Genomic DNA, 27126 nt, shown 5'->3' on the forward strand with positions numbered 1-27126 from the left:
ACTTCAGACACTAAATGTGTCTTGTTAATTGCTGCAAGATGGAAGCTTGGGGATTAAAGTGTTTTAAATTTTGAAAGACTGAAGTACTTGCATGTTTTTTCTATATGGCTTATAATAAATATGTGTTACAACACACTGGTGTTTGGGGCTCTCAGACTCTCTTCATAAAGCTGTAAACCAGGGATTTTAGACTTACAGGTTGATACCTGTAGCTGTCTTGAATTATAATTGGTTCCAGTTGTATTTTTGTGGGTCAGTGTAAAGGTCTTGTTAAAAAAAAAGACGCACGGCATATTAGAGACAAGTAACCAAAGTTCTCATTGCTCTGTCACCTGTGTATGTGTACCCCTCATAAAGAAGAGGGGTATTAGGGATTAGTAATATATGAATAGGTGAATGTTACTCAAATTGCCAATTGCTCAAATCACGAGTGAGATTTTTATAAAGTGGGATAAGGTAGGGTGGCACGTTTATTGATCACATGAGTTAGACATAGAGGTTCGGGCACACCATTCATACAAATGCACACAAATCGTCATACACATCATTACACACAGGCATACACATATACACAAAACAACCACTTCATCTCCACACGCTAGATATAATTACTAGCAATAGTTGCTCAATATCAGCCCAGGGTGGCCAACCCGGGCTTATTGAATAGATCAGGGGTAGGTAACATTTTTTGGACGGAGTGCCAATAAACACCATAATGCCTACCTCGGAAGGTGCCGGAGTGCCCATATGGCGGAAAAACAAAATGAGGGCAAGGGATACATGGCAGGATGCCCTGCTGCCCCTTGGCCCTCACCCAAAGCCACTGCCCACCAGCCTGGACTCTGTGGCTGCCAGCAGCTACCCCAGCTCTGGGTAGCTGCTGGAGCCCGGGCTGCTCCCAGCAGGGCTTGCAGCATCACAGCTGCCTGCTGGGAGCAGCCTGGGAACCTGGCTGTTAGCAGCTCCCCACAGCCAGGGCGGGCTGCAGCTGGGAGGCTCCAAACAGCTGTGCCAGGCTCTTGCGTTAGCTCCGCACTGGCACGTGCAGCCGCACCTCAGAGCGTATGGGCTCATCACCTCCGTTCCGGGAGTGGGGGAGCGACTGGGGCTGCACTGCCTCAGGCCCTGCTCCCACCGCCCACTGCAAGGCATGGGTGTGCACGCTCGTGCAGAGCTGATGCAGGAGCCTGGCACAGCTGTATGGAACCTCCTGACTGCAGCCCACCTTGGCTCTGGGGAGCTGCTGCCTGCTGGGATCCCGGGCTGCTCCCAGCAGGCAGCTGTGATGCTGCAAGCCCTGCTGGGAGCAGCCTGGGCTCAGTCGTTGGTAGCAGCTACCCAGAGTCGGGGCTGGCTGAGGTGTGCCAAGCAAAATGGCCTTGTGTGTTACACTTGGCACGCGTGCCAGATGTTGCCGACCCCTGGAGTAGATGACGATTTGAAGATAACAGCTGGAGTGGGGTGAACAGATGCATCTGTGCTCTGATGAAACGGCACTAGAGAAAGAGACTCATCCAACTTGGTATTTTTAAAATGTTTTTTATAGGGATTGGCATCCTTTGTTTCAGTGCTTTGAGGTTTTTGCATACCCAGCTTCTGTTTTTGCGGTTGTTCTTCGTCTTCAGCTTGTCTTAGCCTCGGTGTGTTCTTGCTGTCCATTTGGCAGAATAGTTGCATTCCTTCTCTTCGTTATCTTCTTTGTGCCTTAAGCCTAAAAGGGATTCTTCAGCCATTCGTTAATTAGCTTACTGACTGGTAACTTACATTTGGCGCCTTGTTGCTTACATAAACAGTTAAATCTTCTCCTCCTGTCTCTATGCCATTCTCTCACCATTCACCCTTTTACACACACTCATACATATATGAATAAACTCTGCAAGCAGAAAGATACAAAACTGAGTTTTCAAGTTGCTTACAGGACAAGACTAACATGGTTATATTTCACTACTATTACACTCTATGTTAACTTCAGCTTACATTGGTTCAGTTTATGCTGCATGAAGCCATATATGATCTGGCAGTGTTCTTAATCTTTAATGTGAGGAAAGGTGATGTGTCGAAAGGTGGTGTTGGTGAGTTGAGTAAAAATGAATGTGCATGTTCATAAAGTTGTTATAATCTTCAAAGGTGGCTGTTGTGAGGGCAGGTATTAGCAGATTCAATTTGACTGGGTGTACATTGACCATACATTTTCACCCTTTCCAACCTTCCTGCTTTTTTAATTCCAGCTTTCCAAATTTTTAGCGTGCATGTGGCCAGAACAGTGTTCTTACAGGATTTGTCCAAAGCGGTATTATTTTCAACTGTAATGATGTTAAGATGGGGGTTTTTTCATTGTAGACTGTTTTAGGGTTGTTTTATATGCAAGAGATTTTGCAGCATACACAGCTGTGAAGAAACTTGCCACCAGTATAAGTATTTTGTTTCTGAACATAACTTTCAAACCCTGTCTTTGATTAGTGATTCTCTACATTGAAAAGTGTTTTAGGTAGTGAAATCTAATCATAACAGTGAACTATAAATCACCTATGCTTACTCTCATAAAATACCAGACCTGCTGCTGTCCCTGGGCACTGAACCTTTTAATTCTAGGAAAACTGTTTCCTCCTCCAACAGAACAGTCTGTGCTTGCATCCACATGCCCTCCTTGGCTTCCAGGCCCTTTTTTCCCTTTGAATGCTATTCTAGCTGTCTTGAGATTTTGCAGGGAGCAAGGGGTAGGGGAGTGCATTGGGTGATGACACCCATTTTCACTCCCAACTGATTCTTCTGTCCCTGCCATGCTGTGGGGAAAACCAGAGTGCAATATTTGGGTCAGGAATAGACACTGTATGAACCCTCTTTTGTCCAGCTGGTCCTTCAGTGCAGTCTCTCAGTCCTGTCCCTGCACCTCTGTTGGTTGGACTGCTGAATTTAAAGTATTATAAAGCCTGGGAACATGCAGACAGTTTCAGTAAAGCTGATTGGACTATATTTGCTCAAGTAACTTTTACTTGAAGAAACTTCCTGTTTTCCAGTCAGTTCTGATTCTTCTTTTCCCTCTTCTCTCAAAACTGTCCAGAGAAACCAGTATTAGCTGGGTATGGCTCATCTGGCATTATGGTCAAAAAGAGAGAATTAGTGAGAAGATTTGAATCCCTGTGTCTGCAAATGCCATGTGTTACATCTCGGGCATTTTAGGAAAATTCTGTCCTGGCATCAGTTCACATCCGTGAAATTTCATGTGGGTTGGCTTTGGTTCAGCAAAATATTCCATGGCTTGGGCACCTGTGACACTTTTTTCCTATCATCTCTAATCAGTTGGAGTTCTGTTCCAGTTCTTGGGAGGCAGGCAGAGGGACTTGTAGGCACCTCATGTTTGGTTGGCTTCAATGTTAATTGGGGTTCAGGCTAAGTGTTTTGTAGACATTAGGGCTGGAAGGGACCTTGGAAGATCATTGGGTATAGCCCCAAATCATTGGGTCCAGCCCCATGTCAGTAGGCTAAATATTCTCTGTTCTTGACACTGCTGCTTTTTGTGCTAGGTGTGAACAGTGAGCATCAAAGCATGCAGAATCTGGGATAGTATTTTGGTTATCTCCAGGCATCTCTTGGTCATTTCTATGCCTAAAGAGTTTTCACCATTTTATAATGTAGTTTGGGCAGAATAAGTGCTGCTTTCTATTTCTAAAGTAGCTTTCAGTGCTGTGGGATTTTGTATGCAAGTGACCTCAGTGACCGTTGCTATGTAAATGATGTAGTTTTATCCCTACTGTTACTTCTAACCTATATAACTTATTGACATATCACTACATTTTCCAAAGGAACAGCTTGTTTTCGCACTATGGGGCATACAAACACTGAGATGTATATTAAATAACTGTGCCTAATCATGAAAAAATCTCAATATTTTACTGTACTATAGGGATCATGCTTTCACCACTGAACCGTTCCTACCTCTGAAACAATCATTTTCTAAGAGAGATTAGATAAGTTGTTGTTGTGTTGTGGTTTTTTTTTTTTTTTTAATGTGGGAAAGTCAAAAACAACTTCTCCAATGGAAATTATAGTGTGTTCAGATGGGAAACCTTGACTAAATTGTAACTGAAAAACATGTTTCTCTACTGAAGAGGCAGATGTTATTGTTGCTTCTCTGTTTGCTAATTCCCATTTTTTTTATTACCAAACTTAGTTGCAGGGCCGGAGTACTGTTCTAAAGACTAGTCTTGACTGGAGCTAAAGCTAGTGAACTGGTGGGATTTGTTGGCTAGGCACCTAGGTGCAGAGTCTGATGTGATGAGCTTAGTCTGCAGTAACTGCTTCTGAGATGGGGGAGAAGATGTTTTACATGGACTAACCAGTCCCAAGTTAAAACTCTGAGTCAAGCATAACAACCCCTTGCCTCTTTCAGCTGTGACTGCCTCTGCTGTCTGTTACCACGATGTCCCCTCTGACCTTGAACTTTGTCGTCTTCCACACGTATATCTGAAAATCTGCCAATTCCCACCTTCATGCAGTTTCCTCTGCCTGATACTACTTCAGCTCCAACTGTAGTGAAATCTTCATCTATGCTTTCACCTTCTTTCATCTGTCTTATCTATGATCTCCAAGCACCATCTGTGCAGACCCTGGCCTGTGAGTTTTGCTGCTTGTGTAGCAAGAAAGAAGCTTGACCATCACTCCAGTCAGACTTGACTGCTTGCTGTTGCTTTAGATTCAACTTCAAAATTGCTCTCCTCTTTAAATCCTCAATGGAATTTTTCTCGTTTAACTTGAAGAACTTGTCTGCCTGTACTCTTCTGTGCTGGCCTACCAGTTGCCTCCTCTTCAAACAGATGGATTAAGAACTTTTGCTACTGTAGCAACTACAGTCCTACATAGACTTTGATATTTATGAAACATGGTCAAATAATAATTTAGGAGTAGAGAAAGCAGGGAATTCTGCTCCCAGCAGTGTGCAGAAAAATCTGGTAACACTTGATGCCTATAATAGGAAATGTGATGGACTTTGTGAATCCACTGTGACTAGAACAAAGAACTGGTGGGATTTAATCCCAGTGCCGCCAGGTACCCGGTGCAGCCCCGGCTTAATGTCCCTCCTGCACCCATGCGCTGGGAAGAGCCAGGGCTGCACTGCGTAGCTGGTGGCGGCGGCGCTGGGGGTGGAGCGGTGGTGAAATTTGGGGTGTATGTTGAAATTTGGAATATCCTCCCAATCCTGCTGGTGCCTGCTCTGAGCCCAGCCCCTGCTGAGAAGAGCCCTGGCTGCAGCTCACCCTGGCCCACACAGATCTACTGCCCCCCCCCCCCCAACACACACACACACACACACACACACACACACACTCCCCCTGTGCCCTTCTGCTGTGTGCACAGCAGCGGGAGCCCTTCCCCCCCCCCAGACATGGCTCCAGCTCCCCCCCCCGACCTGGGCAGCGCTTGCCCCTGCCCCCTCCCTCACCGCAGGGGGTGTTGAGCTACCTGTTCCCCTTCCCTCCCCCTCCCCTTCCACCACACCAGACTTAACCAGCTGCTGGCTGTGCTCCTTGCTGCTCAAGTGCTGCGGCTGTACGCAGCACAGCATTTATCATCCAGATTATCAGCCTCATTGGGCTGATATCCGATACAGCCAGTTTTCTTTTATATCCGTACTGATCTGATATTGGACCAATGTAATGGTGCACCTTTAAAGACCTGTTCAATTATTCCAACATTTTAAAGCTGAAAGTATTGGAATTTGGATGATGCTCATAGTTGTTCTTTAAACAGGCCATAAGACCTTTAAAACTCTGTATGCATTTGATAAAGTATATTTTATGGTAAATGTGCTGGGACACTTTCAGAGCTGTTAGAAATGTGTGATGACTTTACACAATGTTAAACAAGGGTTTTGCAATATATGTGAGCGCTAGCCAATTGCCTGTCAAGAATGGCGGAGGGGGAGAGGGCTGGGATGGAGTGCTGCCCCCTAACGCCCCATGCTACTGCTGTTCTGCCTCTTGCAGGGAGCAGGGTTTGGGAGCGCAGCTTTGGAATCATGGAGCACTCCCCCACGCTTGGCGCACTCTTGCTGTTTTCATCAGCCAATCGGTGTGTGAATAAAGTGTTATGGACAGACGGACAGATTTAGGCTTTTATAATATTAGAATACTGTTGCACTTCAAAATCATAGATTGTAGCCCCTCTGCCTGTTGCAGTGTATTTGCCAGAGAGTTCTTCAGCAGTCTCTCTTCTGACCAGTGCTGAAGGAGTATTCTGGATGCATTAAACTGGTTCTAGCATCAGGGGAAGTTGCTTTCAATGAATACATTAATAAAACTTTTCAGAGCTAGGTTAAGTTAAGACTTTTGGGTAAAAGGTACCCTCAGTTGTCAGGATATAGGAATACACTAACTTGACCTCTAGTGGAGTCTCTCCTGTTGTGGGTGATGAGAAGTGTGGTTTGACTATTCTGCTTTTGCATACCAGGGGAGTACTGGGCAAGTTGCATAGAGATGGTGGGTCAGAGTTCTTTTGGCTGCAGTGTTTGGGAGTCTTGTAGGGACTGGGCGAGGAATCCAAAATTCATGCTATTTTTATCAGTTTAGGAACACTGACCGAGAGACTAAAATTCTCTCTTTATAAGCACTCCAAAGAGTTCTTGACAGCCACAGCAAAGACTCTCTTTAAGGAGAAATGTGGCAATTGGCTTTGGCACAAGCAAACCCCACAGCTGCAATGCCAGCTTATTAAAAGATTTGGCTGTTAGCCTTGTAAAGCTGGAACTGTGCTAGAGGGTTGGATTTGATGGTCTATGTGGGGAGCCACCTGGCTTGTTCACTGTCTGCAGTGCTTACTCTGCCTTGATCCCCAGGGCTAATGAAACATTTGACTGGGGCATAAGATGTGGGGAAGGGATTCTGCATACCTTGGGCTCACTGAGCAACAGTAATGAAAATCTTCATCCATGCTGTTCAAATTTTGGCTACCAGATATTGGCCTCCATGCACTTATATGTATACACACTGCAACATATGGCAATTCTATATGTCTTAGAGGAAAATACTTACAAAATGTAGATAAAGGAGAGCCCCACCCTTCCTTCCTTTCTCATTTCAATAAACTTCAGGCAGCGTGTGCAGACCTAATTTCTTATGCTGGTGTACAGGAAGTCCTAGATACGAATTATCGGGATAAGTGATCACGGAACATTCTTTAAATTGCACAGATCATTCTAGTCTGCACTTGCCAGTAAACTGGAGGAGTCTGGTGCTTATCAGGTGTACTAGCCAACTGCCTATCAAGAATGTGGGGGGACGGGAGCGGGCGGGGATGGAGACCTGCCCCCCCTGTCTGGGCCCTCTCCCCTTTCCGTCCTGCTGCTTGGGGTCTGGGCCCATTCCCCCCCTCTGGGCCTTTTCCCCTCTCCCCTGCACTGGGCCTGGGCCCACTCCCCCACCCCACATTACCTGCAGGGAGCAGGAAGGTGGGGCTGCATCCCCTGTGTCCCCATCGTCATAGTGGTGGGCTGTCTTCTGTCAGAATGCTTCTTCATGCTCTGATCAACTGTGTCAGCCAATCAGAGTGCAAATAAAGCATTACGGACAGACAAACAGATTTAGGCTTTTATAATATTAGAATTCAGCTGAAGCTTTTTATTCATAGATGTTCGGGTCCGAAGGGACCTCAACAGATCGAGTCCAACCCCCTGCCTAGGCAGGAAAGAGTGCTGGGGTCATGCCTATCCAGTCTTTTCTTAAAAACCCCAAGGTAGAGGGGACAGCACCACCTCCCTTGGAAGCCCATTCCACATTTTGGCCAGCCTTACCATGAAGAAGTTTTTCCTGATATCTAGCCTGAATCTGCTCACTGTCAGTTTGTGACCATTGTTCCTTATTTTACCCCAAGAGGTGCCATGGTGAACAGAGCATCTCTGATCTCTTGCTATGTTGATTAATTCTGGCAAGTGGTAACCACCTAGGAATTTGGACCTGACTTTTATGGGTTGTAGAAACAACAATATCTCTGACATGATGTGACTTTCATGTAGTGAGGGGATGTCTCTTGCGTGAATGTACTCTGTGTTGCCAGCTTGTTTTTGCACTGTTGAATTCTTACTGGATAGTGCACTTTTTTGCTTCTCTCTCAGATGGATTGGTCAGAAGAAACCTGCCAGCTTGCAGAGACTTGTTGGAGACTAATCAACAAAAAGTAAAAGATCTTAAGCATCTGTTGAATCTAGGAGCTGTGTAGCCTTGAGCAAGGGTCAATGGACAATATTGTTGGTCTTTCATAATCAGCACTTTTGAACTGGCAAATAACTTGGGGGGGGGTGTAATTTTCTCTCAGTTCTCTTTGCTGAAGTCTCCTTTTGAAAACAAGTGTCATAATCCTGGCTGTAGGGGAGGACAGTGTTAAACTAAAGAATGGTGTAGGTGTTGTGCTCTTCATTTTAAAAATAGGTTGGTATGTAAGATGGCAAGATTTAGTACAGTCATTGGTACTCTTCCAATTAAAGAACTTGATTTAAAAGTAAAATCACTTTTAAATGTCTGAAATGTGCTATGTAAAGTGCATTAGGGTTTGCACTGTTATTTGGAGAGAGCTTTACAAAATTATTAGTTATATAGCATCTGCTATATTCTAGCATTCAGGGCCACGCTGTCATTTTGTAAAGTGTGGTTTGTGAGTGCACTTACAGTGACTAGGAAGGTGTCAACCTTTGTTCTTGTGCACATGTTGTTAGAGGATATCTCTCTGAGCCTTAGGCACAAGTGCAGTTGGAGGGATGTTTGTAAACTGCAGCATCTCTTCCCCCAAAGTAGATAAGCTAATTTTAGTGCCATATCAATAAAGAATGTAAATGATATGCAACTCCAAGAGACATTTCTGTAGGGTAAAATTACTCCTCAAGGCAGCTTGGGTTAGAGAAAATACTTTTGCTCTAAGAATGCTAGGCTGTTAAAACATCAGGTATGTGAAATGGCGGGACCCATCAGTACTTGCACTGGGCTAAATATGTTCCCCTAAATGCTTCAGATGTCACGAAGAAGAGCACTAGTGCCTTTCCTACACGGCTCCTGGGGTGCAATGTTGCCTAACGTCCAAGATTACTGAAAGAGAGTAATTTCACACTAGTTCTGTTCTTGGGGTTTAACCTGCTGCAGTTGATAACTGGATGCATACTGGGAGGTTTAAAATGGTACTTGCTGGTCCAGTTAAATCAGGGATGGCAAAATGTGGCCCACCAGGCCATTTTATCTGGCCCACGGGGCCCCTAAAAACTTTAGAAAATTAATATTTATCTGCCCTATGCTGCCTGTTGTGTGGCCCTCGATGGCTTGCCAAAACTCAGTAAGTGGCCCTCTGCCCAAAATAATTGCCTGCCCCTGAGTTAAGTGGACAGCTCTTTAATATCATGATATTCAGTCTGCCCTTCCTCCTGCCTACCTCCTCTCCCCTTTCATGTGACTTACATGATCTCATTGAGAACTCACTGTTCAGTGACCCTGCTGGATTCTGGCTGTGTGTCAATTCCCCTCCTCTGCTATCATATTCTTCTGTATTTGTCCCTGATTACCAGATGACTTGTAACATATCGACTGAAATACTGGAGTTTATTGTGGCATAAGCTCCCTCCAGAGGTGGTGCAGTCACCTACCCTGGAGGCTTTCAAGAGGAGCCTGGACAGTCGCTTCACTGGGGTTGCTTGTTCCCAGTTGTCTTCCTGCCTAGAGTCAGGGGGCTGGACCTGATGATCTGCAAGGTCCCTTCCAGCCCCTAACAATCTATGAATGAATCTTTTGACTTGGTAGAAATGATAATGCCATATGGGAGTGTACTTACCTATAGTTAGAGCATACACTCCCATAAGGAGCAGTGTCTTGTAGCTTTACTGTGTTGTGCCCTGTAACAGCTTAAAGCTTAACATAGTTGTCTGTTACTAGAGCCTTTGTAAGCAGTTTTTTGCACCAGACAGTTTAATTACCCAAGAGGTGATGGCCAAAATGTCTGGTTCTGACTGCCTGATGCAAGAAGCACTGCCGGGTCCATTCAGCTTCAGCTGTAGAATGTGAAAAGGTCGGGCTAGATCCTATTTGTGTTTGCAGCAATTTCAGTTTAAAATAATTGGGATGTGTTTGTCTCGCACTGGAACATGAAGGGCTAATGCACAGGGTTGCTCATTTGGAGCCAGCACTTATATTCTTTTTGGCTGGGTGTACTGAGGAAAGCTTTGAAATCAGATGAGTCATTGCTCATTCCTGTGGGGTCACTCGAGGAACTGGAGATGGCCTCATCGGCTGCTGCCGTTCCTCCCTCTTGGAGTCAGGGGAGGAGAAAGATGCCGGGACAGGAAATCCAATCAGCAGATTTGAAGCAACCCTTTTTTTTTCCTTTTCTTTTTTTTGCTTCCCCCCAGGTCCTCTCTTCTGGAGCATTGGCCAGCTGTGACAAGCAGATTCTACTTCTTGTTGCAAACTGAAGTGTTGGAAAAACTTCCTTTAAAACCATCCTAAGAAATAAAAAGGTTTACAAATCAGTTTCCCAAATCACATAGGGGCCTTCAATCACCCTGGCATTTGCTGGGAGAACACTACAGCAGTGCTCAGGCAATTCAGGATGTTTTTGGAGTGTGTTGGGGACAACTTCATGGTGCAAATATTGGAAATGCTTTTCTTGACCTGCTGTTCACAAATGGGGATGAATTGGTGGGAAATGCAGAAGTGGATGGCAACTTGAACAGTAGTGACCACAAGATGATTGAGTTCAGGATCCTGACAAAAAGAAGAAAGGAGAGCATCAGACTAAGGACCCAGGACTTCAGAAAAGCAGACTTTGACTCTTGGGGAACTCATGGGCAGGATTCTCTGGGAAGCCAGTCTGAGGGGAAGAGGAGTCGAGAAGAGAAGGATGTACTTCAAAGAAGCCTTATTGAGAGTACAGGAAGACTAGCAAGTACGGCAGAAGACCAGTATGGCTTAGCAGGGGAGTCTTCAGTGAGCTAAATCACAAAAAGGAAGCTTATAAGTGGAAACTTGGACAAACAACTAGGGAGGAATATAGGAGTAGTATTGCTTGGACATGGAGGGATGAAGTCAGGAAGGCCAAAGCACAATTGGAGTTGCAGCTAGCAAAGGACCTGAAGGGTAAGAAGAAGGGTTTCTACAAGTGGTGTTTGTAACAAGGGAGGATCAGGGAAAGTAGAAGTCCTGGACAATTGGAAAAGGGCAAATATAGTGCCCATATTTATAAAAGGGGGGGGAAAAAAGAGGATCCAGGCAACTACAGATTTTTCCTCAGTCCCTGGAAAAATCATGGAGCAGGCCCTCGAGGAATCTATTCCTAAGCACTTGGAGGAGAAGGTGATTAGGAGCAGTCGGCATGGATTTGCCGTGGACAAGTCATGCTTGACCAGCCTGATTGCCTTCTATAATGAGATGACTGGCTCTGTGGATGTGGGGAGAACAGTGGATGTGGAATACCTTGACTTGAGCAAGGCATTTGATATGGTCTCTCACAGTGTCGTTGCAGGCAAGCTAAGGAAGTATGGGTTGAATGACAGTAAGGTGGATAGAAAACTGGCTCGATCATTGGGCTCAGAGGGCAGTCGTCAAGGGCTAGATGTCTAGTTGGCAGCCAGTATCAACTGGAGTGCCCCAAGGGCCAGTCCTGGGCCAGGTTTTGTTCAATATCTTCATAGTGACCTGGAAGATGGCATGGGGTGCACACTCAGCAAGCTTGCTGATGACACCAAGTTGGGGAGAGGCGTAGATATGTTGGACGGCAGAGATGTGGGTTTTCTGGAAAAATTTCCAATGCCCTAAACGGAGCATGATCTGATTTAGTATGTTTGTTTTACTTTTTTTAGTTTAGTATCCCCATATTAATTTTGTGTCCCAGTAGCCCCAAGTATTTGAACTGAAATACTTGATTAGAAAAAAAAAATAAATACAGCACACTTCATGTGGTTTAAATGTTGTATTCATACAAATTCAAAGCTTTATATGGAAACCAATTATTTTTATTGGCATACTTGTAAAAATGTTAAGGCAATACACAATAGCATGTTACTTCCCTTACATTGTTTGTTTAAATTTAAGAAAAAAAAAAGAAGAGACTGAAAACGTGACATACTAATTTTAGCACACCCAAAGAACTGAGTATGCCATGCCATGGTTGTCCACTCATCTACTTCAACAAAGTTTAACTGTCTTCCAATAAGGTCATTGTGGCACCTCCATTTTCCCTGTCGCTATCTGTAGAATCGCTTGCATTACTTATTAGTTTCATTTCAGAATCGGATTCAGGCAAATCTGATTCAGAACTACTTGAATCACATTCTCTTTCGCTAAAGGATGGTTTTACCACTGAGTCTATGGGCAAGGGCAACTTATCACACTGCATCTTCTTCACTAATTGTGCTTCTGACTGATTCTTCAGAAGCAAGAGATTTTGAGAAATGGAAGCAAGCTTAGTGGTGCGTTCATTTGTTAGTTTGTTCTTCTTTTGCCTTGATTGAGCCGAAAACCTTCCAGTTTAGTTCACAAGAAGCTGCTGTTGGGGAATGCTTAGGATCCTTAAAGCAATCTTAGACAGCAGTCGGGTGTTACAGTATCCCTTCCAGCATGAGAGGAGACACGATCTCTGCTGCCCGCCAAATGATGTCTTTGCTCTAAAGTTTTTTTTTTTTTTCATTTGTGTGGTACTTGGCATTGTCTGTCATCATGGCTATTGTCATCCATTCATTGTTACTAATGAGTTTTATGAAACAAAGAATTTTTAGAAATGGAAAATTTGCTGTGGAAAATAAAGCACTAGAAAATTTTCCACCCCACATCTCTGCCGCATGGTAGGGTTAGGATTGCGAGAGACCTAGACAGATTGGAGGATTGGACCAAAAGAAATCTCATGCGGTTTCAGTAAGGACAAATGCAAAGTCCTGCACTTAGGATGCAATAGTCCCATGCATAGGTTCAGGCTGGGAGCTGACTGGCTGGGCAGCAGCTCTGCAGAAAAGGCCCTGAGGGTTATAGTGGACAACACGTTAAATATGAGCCCATAGTGTGCCCTTGTTGCCAAGAAGCTAATGGCATCCTGGGCTACATTGGTAGGAGTGTTGCTAGTAGGTCAAGGGAAGTGATTATTCCCCTCTTTTTAGCACAGGTGAGGCCACATCTGGAGTCCTGTGTCCAGTTTTGGGTCCCCCACTAAGGAAAGGGTGTGGAAAATTGGAGAGAATCCAGCAGAGTGCAACAAAAATGGTGATGGAGCTGGGGTGCATGATTTCTGAGCAAAGGCTGTGGGAACTGGGCTTAGAAGAAGGGAAGATTGAGAGGGGATTTAATAGCAGCCTTCAACTACCTGAAGGGTGCTTCCAAAGGGTATGGAGCTGGGCTGTTCTCACTGGTGGCAGATAAAACAAGGAGCAGTGGTCTCAAGTGGCAGCAATGGAAGTTCAGGTTAGATACAAGGAAAAACTTTCTTAGTAGGAGAGTGGTAAAGCACTGGAGCAGGTTATGCAGAGAGATTGTGAAACCTCCATCCTTGGAGGTTTTTATGACCTGGCTAAACGCAGTCTTGGCTGGGATGATCTAATTGGGGCTGGTCCTATTTGGAGCAGGGGGTGGGAGTAGCTGACCTCCTGAGGTCCCTTCCAACCCTAATTTCCTATGATTCTAAGATGCTGAATTTCACTTCAGGATCATGTAGGCAGAAAGGGAAGGAGACAAGTTTGACACTCTGGTGTTGGAAACAGCAGGTCATAGAAGTTGCCAGGTTCGCTATGACATGGGCTACCTTCTGAATGAGCAGAGAGAGCATGTGGTCTTTTTTTCTCTCCACCCTTCTTATTTCCTAATCACAGAACTTCCCCATGGCAGCTGACACCATCATTTTAATACAAAAGTGTCATGGAAAGAGCTGTTCTATATTTAGCTTTCAGGAAGTAATTAAAACAACTCAATTGTCCTTTTTTCTTTCTTTCATCTTCCCCCTCCCATCTGTTCTCCTTTCTCTCTAGTTGGAGAGACTGCCTTGCTCTCGTCTTCTGTCTGGATATTCTAATCCCATTTTTGGCGATATGGTTTAGTTTCAGACACTGGAGCTGTAACCCTGGGTGGTCACCCTAGCCACCTGTACCACATCCAGTGGGCTTAAGGTTGTTGTAGGTCAGTTCAACCTTAAGTACCACCAGCAATTTTTTGTCATATAAAGTAATTATAATAAATTTGTTAGTGTGTACACTGACAGGTTGTCTGCATGCCACTGGTGGTGCCTGTACCACAGATTGGGAACCACTGCGCTAGGTGTTTCTCTTCCTTGGAGAGCCTGGACTGGAAACAAAAAGAGCTAACATGAGACCAGCTTATTCTCAAGGGACCATCTTCAGGGCCTTCAATATGGGACTGTTGCTATATGGATCATCTAGTTCTCGATTGCAAAGCAGATGGCACTGAATTGTGCTGTTGGTCATCATTTCAGTGTATGGGGGTCTGGACATCTCTGGTTGGTACCAGATGTGTTTGTTGCGTCTCTAATTACTCAGTTGGTTTCGAGCAGTCTTGTTTTTTGGTGCCTTTGCTAGATGGTATTTTATAGAAAACCCAAATTTTGTTAGCCAATACCTCAGGTCTAGCAGAGCTCCCTTTAGGCATCCAACCATTAACTGGCTTTGTATTTTGTAACTTTCCTTTACAGGCTTGCAGGGTGAGGAGTGCACAGCTTTCTTATACGTGGACTGAAAAACAGGAGTTACAGTGGAAGAATTCCTTTGAGGCTTAGCTTGGGGGACAAAACCCAGAGGGCTTGGCTGGATTTCTGCTTTAATTGCACCTGGGCATAATATCATCCCCTGCACGGGCTTCTGTTTGTGAATTACTGGTCTCTTCAATTCTGTGCTATGTCAAAAATTATATAATCTTAACAGTAGGTTAGTTCAGCAGAGAAAGTATGGAAATGTACTTCAGCTGCCTGAGTAGGCAGGGAGAACAGATCATAATTAGAAGTCCACTGGGGACAGGTCAGGTATTGTTGCACCTGTGTGCATGCTGCCTTTGCAGCTTCACTCTCAGGCTTAGTGAATGGAAAGCTGGCTTGCAAGAAGTCTAGTTTAGACAACTAGGTTTGTTCACAAAAAAATAATTTGGTGCTTTAGCTGAGTGAGGATAGAAACACTTGAATCTAAGGGATTTAAAATGGGAATAGTCCCCCCCCCCAGCTTATGTTTATAGTCATTGTGCCTATTGCCCTGGCAAAATTCTTCAGACTAGTGGCAAGGCGTTAATAAGACTCTCCCTGTTTCTGCCCCTCCTCTGTCCCCCCACACACTTTTTTTAAAACCAGAAGCTGGGTGTCTAAGTAGACTTTTTAAAGCAGAATTATCTTGTGCACTCTTAACTAGTAGGAGGGGGTTTTCCTGCATTTTCATAGTTTTTTGTGTTAAGTTCTCTTTTCGGGGACTCCTAGTGTAGCAGCAGTAAAATACTTACTTGAAAAGGGGGTGTAATATTGAAGCATAAGATCAGCATTTTGTAGCTTGAAACTCCACAGACACATTGGCAATGTGAAGCCTCAGTAGATTTTTTTTCCTTCTTTTTGGAGAAGACTGACCCCAGGGAACCTTGTCTCACTCTGTGCATGATTCTTTAAGATTTGAAATATTGCTTAAGGGTTCATCGACTTGCTAATGTTAGTAAGTCCATTGAGGTGTAATGTTTCACACGCAACTGGAAAGCTTGCTTGCAAAATGAGTTGCTACTTAAAGCTTATAATTACTCTGGCACCTCTTGTTGCTATTTTCACTGGTAACATCTGCAGAATTAACAGGCTACTCCTATAATTTTCTGTAACCCTTTGTTCCAGTAATCATAATGGGCTAAAAACCTAAAAATAGATCACCCTTACTGAGAAGTCAATTCCATACTTTTCCTCCTTCCTGTGCCTGTGGTGTCTGTGCATAAGGATGGAGAGAAGAAAGCATCTAATTGTATTCTTCCCTCTTTTCCAGCATCACTTTTGCCTGATATCCATGACCATGTCTGTGGATTCCTGCTGGTGTACTATATTTTGCTTATTTTAAAAATTTTTCTATTCCAAAATGTCCAGAATCAAAGTAATAATATTTTGCTTGATACAGACTGCTGCTGCACTTGTTATAGTAAGAACTCTAAAGCATCGCACAAGGGGGCTACATTACTGCTTTGCTGGGATCCAGAGAGCAGCATTTAATAGCCATAAAATGGAGAACTGTAACAAGTCATCTACCGTGGTCCGGCCAGTTAAACCAAGTGCTATATGGTGGATCTCATTTGCACATTTACTACAGAAGTACAAAGTGTGAGCATCTGGAGAAGTCAAAGCACTTTTACAAAGATGGGTGTTGTCCTTGTTTTATATTGGGAAACTGAGGCACAAGGTAGTCTGGTTTCTTGTCTAGGGCTATGTCTGGAGATGGTTGCAGTTCTGGACAGAAATCGGGAGTCCTTGTGTCTTCTGTTGTGTCCCCTAGACTGTACATCCTGTTGGGTCGGAGCATGCAGAGGCTTCAGAGAACCCTGCCTGGATCTGACTAGTAGGATGTAGTTTATTTAGAGTATATTGGGTTCCTTATAGAGGAGAAATTATGAAAGCTGTAAAACATGCTGTGTTATTATGGCATTAACTGCCAAATAGCACCAGTGGAATGTAAAACAAAACTGCTAGCGTAGTGGCTATCTATAATAGACTCAAGGGAAGGGCACACAGCTAGAGGTCGGCTTAGTTATGGGTGAGGGCAGTGGGCTGTTAGCGATTGAGACACCATCTGCTTTCCAACAAAGACTCCACCGTAGCCAAGTTTGATCAGTGCAGCGTGTGATTATTTGGGGTTTTTATAGTATAAAGAAGCTGTGTCAGGGCGCAGTTAGGAAGCTCAGAGCATTTCTTGTAGAGGGGGTTTCATCACTGGTACCTGCTAAGGGAGCCTCAGACTTTCATTCTAGCGGTTGCAGTTAACGCTTCTCTGCAGGACCGCCTGGCTGCATGTAAGAAATCAGCCGGTTGTACACTCTTCTGATTGGGCGAAGATTGCTGGTTTGAATAATGAACATGTTAGTGTTGGGAGAGGTGATTGGCTGGGCACTGCTGCAGTGAGAATGCAGGCTGGATGCTCAGGGTTTCTGCTTGTTTGATGTGCTGTTAGATGAGCCAGGGAGAGCAGATTAATTGGTAGCTCTGTGATGCTTCCCAGAGTGAACGGGTCTATTCTAGCTTTCCTGTTAAATTCAGCATCTGGGCTTTTCTCTACAACCTTCTTCTTCAGCTCAGCATCGTTTCCTCCATGCTAGAGATCCTGTGCTTTCTATTCTGTGCCACAAGAGCTCTGATGCTTTTGTACAGTGAACTGCTTGTCAGGCCAGGCACGACTGCAGTAGCAGCAATTTCAAAAGGCAGGAAGTGGCTGTAGGAGTAGCCTGTTAAAAATCTGAGCCACTGGAGTTACTGGGTTGAACCTCTTTCTGGCTGCTGTGCAGATTCCCATTTTGGGGTGCTTGGTAGTACAGTCACATCTTTGGCAGCCGGCAGCCACTGATTGTGCAGGATTTCCCTGCCTGGGACTCTCACTGAAGCAGTGATGCTGCAGATCCTCTGGCACTTTCTGTCTAGCCTCTTTCTCAGGGCTACGTGCCAAGGTCCTACAGAAGGAAAAGAGGATAAGGCCAAAGAGATGACCCCAGTTCCAGACCCAGGGGACAAGGGCCCAAAGCTGTTGGGGAAGTCACAGGACAGAGGAACTGATTCTGCTGAAAGGAGACCAACTATCTTGCTGGTGGTTGGACCCGCAGAGCATTTTCCACAGGTAATGGGATTTTGAGGGCCTTGCTGAGGGTTGGCTTGTTTTGGGAAGCTCAGAAGTCTGCCTACCTGAACAAAGGGAGGTGAGGAGGGGATGTGCGAGGGGAGGTAGAATGAGAGCTGCCAGGAAGGAAGAAAGGGATCCTGGGCGTGGGCTTTCTAGATGTGTACTTGTGCAGAAGGGGGTGGGGGAGGACTTTTGTAGGAGAGATGTTCTCCTGTTGTTTTCCCCCAAAATGTTTTAAAAGGCGACTTCACTAAGGATGCTGCTGCTTTGAAGGCAGGGTGGGATACCGGGGGGCTCCAGAGTCCCTTGGCAACTAGAAGGGGAGGTCTAGTTTGAGAAGACAAGGAGCAGTAATATTGGCTACTAGAGTTGCATGTGCCTCTGCCTTTGTGATGGTGACTAGTTAATGGGGTACATGGGGTATTTTGGATATTCTGAAGATACTTTTGTAACATGAGTATGAGGAATGAGTGCTCTGTAAATACAAGATAATTCTGCTTTTTGAACGGGCTAAGTGCTGACAGTGTTACCTGAATGCCGGAAAGAACTCAAGTCTGCTAGAAGCAGGAGGGATTTGCCTCTGGGAAGTCAGTAGTTTTCCAGAGAGCATGGAGAAAAGATACTGAAATGAGAATGGAGATAGAAACTTCTTGTGGTGGTGGTTGGGGAGGAGGCGGGGAGGGATGGTGGGCAGGTCTAATAGCTGGAGATCAAGCCGTGAGCCTATTGTCTGGGGTGGACAGACAAAAGCTGTGTAACCAGTTGCTTGGGGTGCTGCAGCCTGGGGTAGTGTTACAGTAACAGTTGGGTACAATCTCACTTCTCTTAATTCTGTTAACATTTTAAAGAGGGAGAGAGAGACTCCATGTTGTGGAAGTCAGTGTGGGGATGAGAAGGAATGAGCTGTGAGGCTGCAGTTTCTGTTTGTTATAAATGGAGTGATCTGGAGTGTGGGGAGAGGGGGAGGTGGTACCAGCCAAACTCCAAGTTTATGGGGGCCAGAGAAAGAAAGTATGCTGGGAGAGTTGACTGGGCTTCAGGGGGAGTAGTGAAATCTGGCCCTCGAGCTGCCTAACCTGGTTCCCTGCAAGGTATAAAGGCTGTAAGTTGCTTTATCAGACAGCTCTAGTCTGCTCGTCCCATGTGGTGCATGCAAATTAAAATCCTTGCAGCTTCTGGCTTTGGATGGAAATGAGCAAGGTGATATAAGAGGATGTTATATTCCCTGTCAGAGTCTAAGAACATGGCAGGGACTCTGCTTCTCTGCTGGCTGGCCTGTGATGGGTGCTCCATGCCCTTTGTGAGGAGAGCTGTATATGCCCACTGAGAGCAGAAGAGGGGTTGAGTATGGAAATGACGGTGAAGAGAAGCTTAAAGAGGACGTGAAGGAAATAATGAGAGGAGCCTGGGATTAAAGCTCTTAAGTGTAACTTCTTGGAGGAGGGTGACAACCACTGAGAAAAGTCAGTCTGTTCTCCAGCTGGGTGTCATTCCTAGTGTGGTGATGAAGCTGATATCTGTCCTATTGCTTTCCTGTATGATATACAGAGTCCGTTCCCTGCATAGGGCGCTAAAATTGGTTAGTGCAGAAAGAATTGACTACACCTCAATCTGCAGGAGCAAGGAGTAGTGAAGGAGTCCAACTCAGCATCCAGGTGGGAATTCTAATTGTCCTTTGCTGTCATAGAGGAGATCACTGTTGTTGGTTTTCAGAGTATGGGAGAAGAGGGGCGTGTTGTTCCTGCTTCTGTCGCTGAATGGCTATGACCTTGGGTGAGTCTCAACTCCTCCAACTACAGTACTCAATTGCTATACATATGTGAAGATTAACAACTGTGACCCAATTGCTGTGATGGCTTCACTTGTCCAGACAAATCTGATGAATCAGGTTCCAGAGCTGAGACTCTACAGACCAAAGCTTGCAGTTGGCCTGGCTTTGCTTGTGTGTTGGGTTGGCTTACAACTGCACATGTGAAAAATCTTGGTGCACATGTGATGTGCTGGCATGCTTATCATGTGTGCACAGAAAATATCTGATAGTGACGCCACCGCCAGGACGTGTCATTCTGATCTGTGTGTGTTGTCAGTGGGAGAGGTCAGCTTTCCTGGCACTACCTTCAGGTGAGATGTTGCTGTTCTTCTGGTGTGGCCCTTTCCCCATTTCCATGGCTAGCAACTGTACTTTGGGTCAGCTCAGCTTGTTGCTAACAAATGATTAATTCCATCTCCTGCTTTGGATCTCTGTTCACTCCCCATTCATGACCTGTTAGGATTGTACAGTCAGTTATAAGCCAGCTTCCAGGAATGAAAAAAAACCCCACAAATGAATAGGCAGTGCCTTATTCTGAGCCCATAGTAGTTCTCAGATACCTTCATGCACAAGTAGTAACCCACCAAGTGGTTTCTGTCACAGTGAAGTAGTATGTTAGTTTTCCAGCTGGTCACAGTTTCCCAGTCCACTTTTTTTTTTTTTTTTTTTTTTCAGAGTCTGTAACAAAGTAGATGCAAATCTGTACAACTACCTTGTGAGCTGCTTCATTTTCTTGAGTGGATGTGTTTTTGCTGCAACTTCAACTATGATCTGATGAAGGGATGGTGGTAAAACTGGAGAGGAAGCAGATGCTCAGGAAACTAGAACCAAAGGGACCTGGAAGGATTAAGGTTAAAGCAGCCACAAGGAGGTTTGCTTCTTGCTGCCAAGTCTCCACCAAGAGAAAGGGGGAAAAAATGAAACCATTAAATGGTTGGCATTAAAGCAGGTGCATTCATTTTAGCCTAGGATACCCTGAAGAGAGGGAGAGGCTTTGAGAACTGCTGGGATAAGACATTTTTGCAACTGGCAGAGATGGGTCTTGTGGTCTTGGGTTGGGCTTCCAAAAACTGTCCTTGTAGGCAGGCTGTGCACAGCAGTAGCTGACTTGCACATGTCCTTGGCTAGGTGGTGCAGCCAAGAACAGAACAAATTCTTGCAGTGCTCAAGGTACCTGCTACATTTTTTGAATGACCTTAAGAGTAAACTTGTAGTTTTCTTGGTAGAAGTTGCAGGAAGTTCATCAAAAGAGACTAATGTAACTATGAATCTGTCCAGTGATTCTTAGGAGGAGTAACTGGGGGGATTAGTAACGAAAGATCACAGGAATGGGTAACTGTCAGTGTCTAGCTTCTACCTGGCATTTGACAGGTAAGGAGCAGGAGAGTCTGATGGTGAGGTAGGCATCTGGTGCAGCTTTTCACTTCTAGGGCCCTCTGCGTTTGGGTGTGTCGTCTCATCTGTATGACTGTGCAACTTGGCCTTGCACACTGCAGGAGGATGCAGACTGGGGCAGGCAGTCATGCTGCAGCTTCAAAAAGGCCGTTGTTATAATTGTGTGAAGTGTGGAGAAATCGATTGTTACCCAAGTAATGCAGGTCTCAGATGCTTTAGAGAACAATTTGCTTACCTATGCCAAGATTTCGAAGGTCCCTTGAAACGAAATCCTGACACATGCTTATCTCTAATAGCATGTGCAACCGTGGAAGTCAGCTGCACTCTGGCTGCTTTTCTTAGCTCCATTGCTGTGCAACTAATACCCTCTTCAGAAATGTCTTTCGTCTCTTTTCTTCTGTGACATAGGGGCGTGGGACTTTCTTCCTGGAAATGCTTAGCATTCCCATTGTCTCAAGATGCCTTGCGTAGGTGGAGTTCACGAGAAAAAATCTGCATCCTGCTGTCATAGCAACTGTGCTGTCAGGCAGTTGTAGCAAAAAATGGCATCTGGGAACCTGTGGAAGTTGGGAGGGGGAGGGAGGCTGTCATGGACGGGGTAGTGGGGTATGTCTTGAGTAGCATCTGCTCCTACACCTGCTGGGGGAAAACCACTTGTTTCAGTTAGTCTGTATGAGAGATTTGCCTTCAGCTTAGGCAGAATGTTTTCCAACATTGGTTTTAGTGAGGCTTGGTCTTGTGGGGAAGGTGGGGTACACTGTTGGCTTGGAAGTAGCCCAAGCTGCTGCAGCTGATCTCTAAGAGGATCAGGATTCAATGAGAGGATCCTGTTTTTTATTGAGATGGACGTCAGAGAGGAGAAGGTTAAGCCCAGTTAGGTAACTGAAATGAAGGGTCATGAAGGGTGAGATGGCAAGGAGAGGGGTTAGGAAAGCAGTAGTGTAGTCACGTACTTGGAACTGGAGATGGAGAGGGAACCAAGTTTTGCTTAGTGGAGTGTGACTTGCTTTTGTAAAATCCTAAAATTAAAGCCTCAGATTAAATATGCAGTGTGTGCAACTCAACCACTGTTCCATGATCAGCTTGTAACAACACTTCAGAACTGCAATAATCTGGAATAATTTTAAGACCTCATGTATTCCTGAACGGTAGAAAATAATTCATTTACTGATCCATGTTAAATTGTTGCTGGCCAAACAAACCTTGTGCCAGAATGGACAGAGCAGAACAATTCAGAAAATGTTGCTTGGTCCCCAGTGGCATGTAAAATATCTATTGAGGTGGTTTAAAGCAGTTTAGCAAAGAGTCTTCCACTGCATGCAAAACAGTAGTGCTTTGGGAAGCTGGAAGTTGAGTGATTCATGTATCCGTTTCACTTGATAGCCTTTCTGTGGCCAATCTTGGGAACAGAGACCAGCGAGCCCCTTGGGTCTTTAACTTCCAATTTAAATTCCACACTAATCATCTGGAGAATGAAGCAGTAACAGATCTGGTGTGCACTACTACTTTTCTCTTTGTACTTCAGTACCAGACAGCAGGGTGTGTGACATGGGCCCTATTTGATTCGGATTTGGATTCGGACCGAATTGGAGACGGAGATTTGATTAGTTGATTTGGGTCACCGTCCGTGATTAGATTTGGCCGAATCTGAAGATTTGATGCTGATTCGGAGAGGTACCAGGTGTGGCTTGTGAATGATACGATGCTGGGGTGGATGGAGCATCCCACAGGAGTGTGGGGGTGGTCCCCTGCATGCTCGGCAGTGAACCTGGAAGTCGACCGGAAGTATGGGGGGAGGGAGGCACAGGTGGGGCCCCAGTGCACTCCCTGGTGGACTTGTAAGTGCTGCCAAGCACACTAGGGAGCCCCCCATGCTTTTGTGGGACACTTCATGTGCCCCAGCATCGCAGCATTCACGAGCCACCTGCTACCTAGAGGTATGTAGAAAAAACATTTAAAGCTGTCTGTCTGAATTGCCGAATCAATTTGGAGGGTTCCGAATCGATTGAGAGAGATTGAAGGGTCTCCTGATTCGATTTGGATTTGGAGATTTGGCCACCAAATTGGTCTGAGTCTCTGCCAAATCGAATTAGGGACCGAAACTTCGCACAGCCTACCAGACAGTACTCAGGACCCAGTTATCAACATCAGCCTTCCCGGAGCCTGCAGTCAGGGTATCAGTGTTGTAAAGGATGCCAGACTCCTCAAACCACACCCTTCCCCAGTCTGACAAGCCCTCCTTGCACAGGTGCTTGCTTACCAATTGGCTTAATAGTAAATTGGATAAGGGAAATGGGATGGATATGCAGGCAGGTGCTGCCCTATGCTTTTCACAGTGTCATTAATTACACACACAATACTTTTCCTCTCCTCTCAGCTATAATTAAATCGCTTGGTATGAGAATGAGTTGTCATCTCTGCTGTACTGAATTTCCCAACACAGAGATGAAGAATGGATTTGAAGCATGTGCAGTCAATCTGGTTTTTGATTTAATGGCATCTTGGAAGTCTGTTGCAGTAGCCGACAGTCTTTCCAAACATCTCATTGCTACCGTATATTAACATGCCTCCAAACAGAGCTGGCATCACCCAAACTCCTTCACAGTTACTCTGGATATTTGTAAGTGATTCTAATGATCCTTTTGCTACACGGCAGCTTCCTCCACACGTGGACCCTTCTGGGTTCTCAGCAGAGCAGACTATTGAGAGGGGTGTTGGAAACAGTGGATACATGGAGTATGTTGCTTTCTATACATTTTGTAAAAAGAAAACTAAGAGATAAAGACAACAGATACTGAGGATCAGGTGCTATTGTATTGTGCTCGGTAGAAGCACCTGGAAAGGTATGATTTCTTCTGTTCCGAAGAGACTCATTTGAATTTGAGGCCAGAAATGGCATCCGAGCATTGTTATGGGGATGATGAAAGGTCTCCTAGGTTCTCCTGCTTTTGCTCCTGTCTTCCCTCTTAGGAAGAAGTCCCTTGGTGGCTCTGCCAGGCCCAGTTCTGCATGGGATTGTCCTGTCTGGGGTCAAAGACAAATTTGGGTGAGGATTGATCTGGGATTAAGTGAGAAGCTTGGGAAGAGTTAACTCTGCAGCAAGCATGACGTGAAACTGCCTGGTCTTTCCAAAAGCCTTGTGTTAAGCAATCGGCAGCTCGTGTTCTTGTCAGGGATCCAGTGTCTAGTTGGCAGGCGGGGAGGGGACTGCACAATGAGCCCTTCCCTTTTAAGTAGAAGGGCAGGGCCTGTGTGGCCAATGGCAGGAGCGCATAGACCGCTCATAGGCATGTGTCATGAGACTTACCGGCATTTCCTCTGCACTTCTCACTGAAACTAGCCCCACATCATTCCACTCGCTTCCTTCCTTGCGTGGCTGTATAGGAGGGCACCTGAGTCGCTGGCTCAGAAATATGCTCTGCCTCTGTTTGTATGTGCCAGTGTTTGGGGAGTCCAAGGCAGAGTTTGAATACTTTGAATCGAAGGGGCTGCCTGCTCAGCTCAAATCTATCTTCCGACTCAGCCTCTTCATCCCTTCCCAGGAATTCTCTACCTACCGGCAGTGGAAACAGGTATGGCTTGAAGGGGGTGTGGTGGCAAGGATGGTGAGGGTGTTGGGAGGAGAGGGGTGGAAAGCAATGTATGACTGACATGCATTGAAATGAATTGAACTGAGGGGTGGAAAGCAATGAATTGAACTGACTGACTAATGGGAGCAAATTCATGTTGGCCCTTGCTACTAATAAATAATCAAAGCCAGAAGGCCTATGCTTTGTTCTCTTCTCCTGTCCCTTGCTGTATGCTGTTGATGCCAGCATGGGGCATTTGTCTTTCTTCCTCCTTAACTGGGATAAGCGAACATGAGGAGCATGAGCTAAATGCCCTTCCCCCAGAGCTCTAACTTCCTGTATATATCATCCTGCTGAACTAGGAAGTCAGAAACCGACTGATTAACTGCAGAGTATTGTGGTGCGCTCTTGAGAGTTGGTCTTAAGTTTGTCTTCTCTGCTCTTAGAAAATCTTTCCTGCCTTCCTTCCTTTTCATGCTACTTTCCCTCCATCTCTTCTTGTGCCATGCAAGCAGCTCTCAGACTGAACCCCTCCTGAGAGATGAGGTTGCTGAACCAGAGGCACACTGTCAGCAAATGAAGATGGTGACAAACTCAGCACTGTTTTAGCAACCATCCTTAAACCATGCACTGAAATGCAATGGCCTAGTCTACAGTACAACCATTGCCATGTAAAGTACAGGCTGAAAGAATAAACATATTAGAAATGTAATGTTGTCCCCCTCTTTTTTTCTTCTTTGCACTCCATCCCCTCATGTTCAACGTGCAGTTGCTGGCACTAATTTCATGGCTAATGGCCATGCTATCAAGGACACTGGCAGCTGATTTTTTTTTTTTTTTTTTAATTGGCAAGCGTGACAAGTGGCTGGATCTAAGAAAGATGTGTGCATAGCAGGCTTGGGTATGAGGAATTGGGTACCCTGCCTGGGTACCCTATACAAGTAGTCATGAAAAAATGCATGCCACTGAGCAAGCATAGATGTCAAGCTGGACCTGCCTGTAGACCACACTGTGAAATGTCTGCAATGGTTCCTGTTTGCTTTTGAAGGCAAGAAGCCAGATGTATATGTTCATCTGTGTCCCTGTTGAAGACAATGGAAGGTGATATATGCGTCCTTGCATAAGCTGGAAAGAATCCAGGCCTTTGATATGAGCGTAGACGTGTAACTTTAGAAGCAGTTTGTGTTACTACTAACCTAATGAATTTTGGGATAGTTAATTGGCCAGGCCTGCATCTAAAAGATGGTGTCAAATTATCAAGGCTCTTGTAATCCCCCCTTTCCCTCTGCATTGGACTTCTCTTTGACACACTCTTTATGGAGATATCGTGGGAGGAAGGGAATGTAAGCATTTTACAATGGCTGTGATTTATGGCCGTGAATTGCTCAGAGTTATTGGCTAGAGGGAAGCCCTGAATCAGCTATTTGACACTGATCTGCTGACATGCCAGAGGTGTTGGTCTATCTATAGCCTACAGATTGAAAAAGGGGCCCTATCTGTGTCCTGTACAGCAGTCATATGATGGTCTGCAGACCAGAGACATTTTGGGCATATCTCAAAGGTCACTGCAGCTGGGGACAGCACCTTGCTTTTTAAAGCTCACAAGCCTGATAAGAATGTTTCTGAGGTGCATTGGGGCCAAATTGACCACAGGCTGAAAAAATTGAAGTGAAGTTGGCTTTACATATTGCCTTTGAAATAATGCCATTCTGAAGCAAACACATTAGAGTGAGTTTTAGATATGGATAAGGGCGGGGACCTGGGGGTCCAAAACAGAGCCGTCACAAAAGCCATGCATTATTTGCATAGTGATTTGAAAAGCAGATGAAAGAGGTAATGTGACTAGATAGTCACTTGCTGCTGAGGATAGGTCACTAGTTTCTATAGAGGAATTTCATGTAGTCTAAGGCAGTTGATAAGCATGGAACAAAGCAGGAGCTGACTGAGTCGGATGATTGCAGGCCAGTGCTTGCCTACATATTAACAAGTAGTTGTGTGCCTGAATACAGATCGGGTGTGGTACTGCCACATGTTAGAGGGAGTTAATTTCAGGTTTCCTGTCTTTCTCCACTTATTTTAAGCTCTCCATCCTACAAAAGTAGTGTCTTGCTTAATTTATATCTGTAGGGAGCTTACATAGTTTCAGTTTACATAGTTAAGCCATCCTGCAGGTATGTACTGCCTAAAGGCAGCTGCAGTGCCAGCCTTAGCTTTGGCATTGTCCCCTGGAGCTGGACTTCAGTTTGACCACAGGCTTTTGCTGGTTGGGACTGGTTATTTCCCAGTGGTGGTTTCACTCGGTAACTTGGTATGAAACTTGGCTTTGACTGTTCTGCTTAATGATGTGAACGAAAGTGTAAATACACCCGAAGGGGCAAAGGAACTGAGATTTTGTTTATTTTTATCTTCCAAACAGAAAATTGTAAAAGCTGGAGACAAGGACCTGGATGGGCAGCTGGACTTTGAGGAGTTTGTTCACTATCTCCAGGATCATGAGAAAAAACTGAGGCTGGTCTTCAAGAGCTTGGATAAGAAGAATGATGGTGAGACTCATT

The 27126-nt window shown here is 45.1% G+C and overlaps 1 protein-coding gene across 3 annotated transcripts in view; it reads left to right on the plus strand.

Moving 5' to 3' along the window:
• SLC25A25 (solute carrier family 25 member 25) overlaps positions 1-27126 on the plus strand; it is a 42233-nt gene that overhangs the window by 6507 nt on the left and 8600 nt on the right. Inside the window, exons 1-2 of one of the 3 annotated variants that reach the window (XM_090022234.1) lie at positions 17117-17794; positions 26988-27114. In XM_090022234.1, coding sequence (XP_089878360.1) covers positions 17570-17794; positions 26988-27114 — 352 coding nt within the window. In that variant the 5' untranslated portion in view covers positions 17117-17569. Of the gene's footprint in view, positions 1-17116; positions 17795-23906; positions 24575-26987; positions 27115-27126 lie in introns of those variants that run through there. The other 2 variants (XM_090022231.1, XM_090022233.1) reach the window with 2 other exon arrangements.

Source organism: Crocodylus siamensis, chromosome 11, assembly GCF_052110815.1.
Source record: "Crocodylus siamensis isolate JL-2025a chromosome 11, ASM5211081v1, whole genome shotgun sequence".
Classification (NCBI taxonomy): domain Eukaryota; kingdom Metazoa; phylum Chordata; order Crocodylia; family Crocodylidae; genus Crocodylus; species Crocodylus siamensis.